Source organism: Ochotona curzoniae, unplaced genomic scaffold (assembly GCF_017591425.1).
Source record: "Ochotona curzoniae isolate NIBS_2020 unplaced genomic scaffold, NIBS_Ocur_1.0 scaffold_4921, whole genome shotgun sequence".
NCBI classification, from domain to species: Eukaryota; Metazoa; Chordata; class Mammalia; order Lagomorpha; family Ochotonidae; genus Ochotona; species Ochotona curzoniae.
This window is the reverse complement of record NW_024467125.1, coordinates 561,707-563,513: the sequence shown is the minus strand read 5'-3', so window position 1 is coordinate 563,513 and position 1,807 is coordinate 561,707. Positions and strand designations below refer to the sequence as shown.

General features: G+C 42.2%; 1 protein-coding gene across 1 annotated transcript; it reads right to left on the bottom strand.

Moving 5' to 3' along the window:
* Window positions 1-445: 445 nt before the first annotated feature.
* Window positions 446-1,372, bottom strand: LOC121150003 (olfactory receptor 7A17-like). Its single transcript, XM_040970620.1, has one exon. It carries the CDS (start codon window positions 1,370-1,372, stop codon window positions 446-448), a length of 927 nt encoding a protein of 308 aa, XP_040826554.1.
* Window positions 1,373-1,807: the final 435 nt, after the last annotated feature.

Sequence of the window (1,807 nt, the reverse complement as noted above, 5' to 3'; positions counted from 1 at the left end):
ATTCCAGCAGCCAGGATAGCAACATTGGTTTACATGAGTTTAACAAGCAGATGAGGATATTCTTATGACTTTTTAAATGTTTATTTCTAAATCTTTTATGGATATAAAGTGAACAGATTTAATGCATTTCCTAAATAAATCTCTAAGAAATTATTCATATTTTACTGCTTCAATCATCTCCTTCTTCCATTTTTCTATAATAATGCAATTTAAACTCTTTAACCAAGACTTAATGATAAGTTAAAATGAAAAAAAAAAAGAGATAACACATGTTGCAATTTGGAGTGTACTCAGAGAAATTAAGCATTATAAAAATAAATACAAGACAGTGAACAGACTAAGCAAGCTCTGCTACCTCCTCTGGTAAATGTATCTCAATGACTAACATTGAGGCTGAGACATGAACTACCGACACTGCTAATCCCCAACACCATGGGTTCCACTATCATCTATGGAACAGTAACCTTTTCATAGCCCTCTTCATGTCTGTGTTCCTCAGGCTGTAGATGAAGGGGTTCAGCATGGGGGTGATCACTGTGTACATCACTGAGGCTGCTGCAATAGAGGCTAACCTTGGGGCAGCGCTGGCACTGAGGTACACACCTAGTCCTGTGCCACAAAATAGGGAGATGGCAGAGAGGTGAGAGGCACAGGTGGAAAAGGCTTTATACTTGCCCTGAGCTGATGAGATGGCACGGATGGAGGAGGTGATCTTAGAGTAGGAGTAGAGGATCCCAGACAGGGGACCTCCTCCCAGCAGCACAGCTGCAAGATACATTATGAGGTCATTGAGAAAGGTGTCAGAACAGGCTCTGTGGACCACCTGATTCAACTCACAGAAAAAGTGAGGGATTTCCACGAGTGCGCAGAAGCTCAGCCTCAGCACCAGTAAGCTCTGCGTAAGTGCATTCAGAACCTCAATGAGGCAGCACAACAGAACGAGCTGTACACAGAGTCCGGAGTTCATGATGACCATGTAGTGCAGGGGGTGACAGATGGCCACAAACCGGTCATAGGCCATCACAGTCAGGAGTAACATTTCCAATCCTATGAAGAATATAAAAAAGTACATCTGTGTGATGCAGCCTGCATAGCTGATAGCTCTGCTCTGTGTCTGTATATTTGCCAGCAATTTGGGGATGGTGGTGGAGATGAAGCAAATGTCAGAGAAGGACAAGTTAGCGAGGAAGAAGTACATGGGTGTGTGGAGGCGTGAGTCTGAGATGATGGCAAGGATAATGAGCAGGTTCCCACTTACAGTGACCAGGTACATGGAGAGGAACAGCCAAAAGATGAGAGGCTGCAGTGCTGGGTCCTCTGAGAATCCCAGGAGAAGGAATTCTAACAGCTGAGTTTGATTTTCTAGTTTCATGTGTTGCGGCTCACTACCAGGAAGATGTAGCTGAACCTGTATCATATACATACAAAATAAGATGTAACCAACAGAACAGAAATCCAAAATTTCAGCATTGAGCTCCCACATTTCATGATGTCTCAGTTTCCATTTGGACCAAGTATTGTTTGCAATCCTGCAACTTCGCTAAAGCATCCATGCTCTCACATTTAATGAGATGCTCTTTGACAACATGAGAAGTTTCTGTTGATCAGTGGTTACAAACTCACCATTGATTTTCCAATTAAAGGCATGACCAAGAAAGGAGGTGAAAAGGCAGTGTATAATATGTGGTTCCATGTATCATAGGAGATAATGGGAATGAATTCTGATTATAAAAGTTAAAGTGATCCTCACTCAAATGGTGTAACTGAAGGCAGAAGTGGTATGAGTTTGAATCAGTTATTCACTCAT

What these genes read in the sequence shown, in the direction of transcription:
- LOC121150003 (XM_040970620.1), bottom strand. Translation starts at nt 1,372, where the DNA reads ATGAAACTAGAAAATCAAACTCAGCTGTTAGAATTCCTTCTCCTGGGA.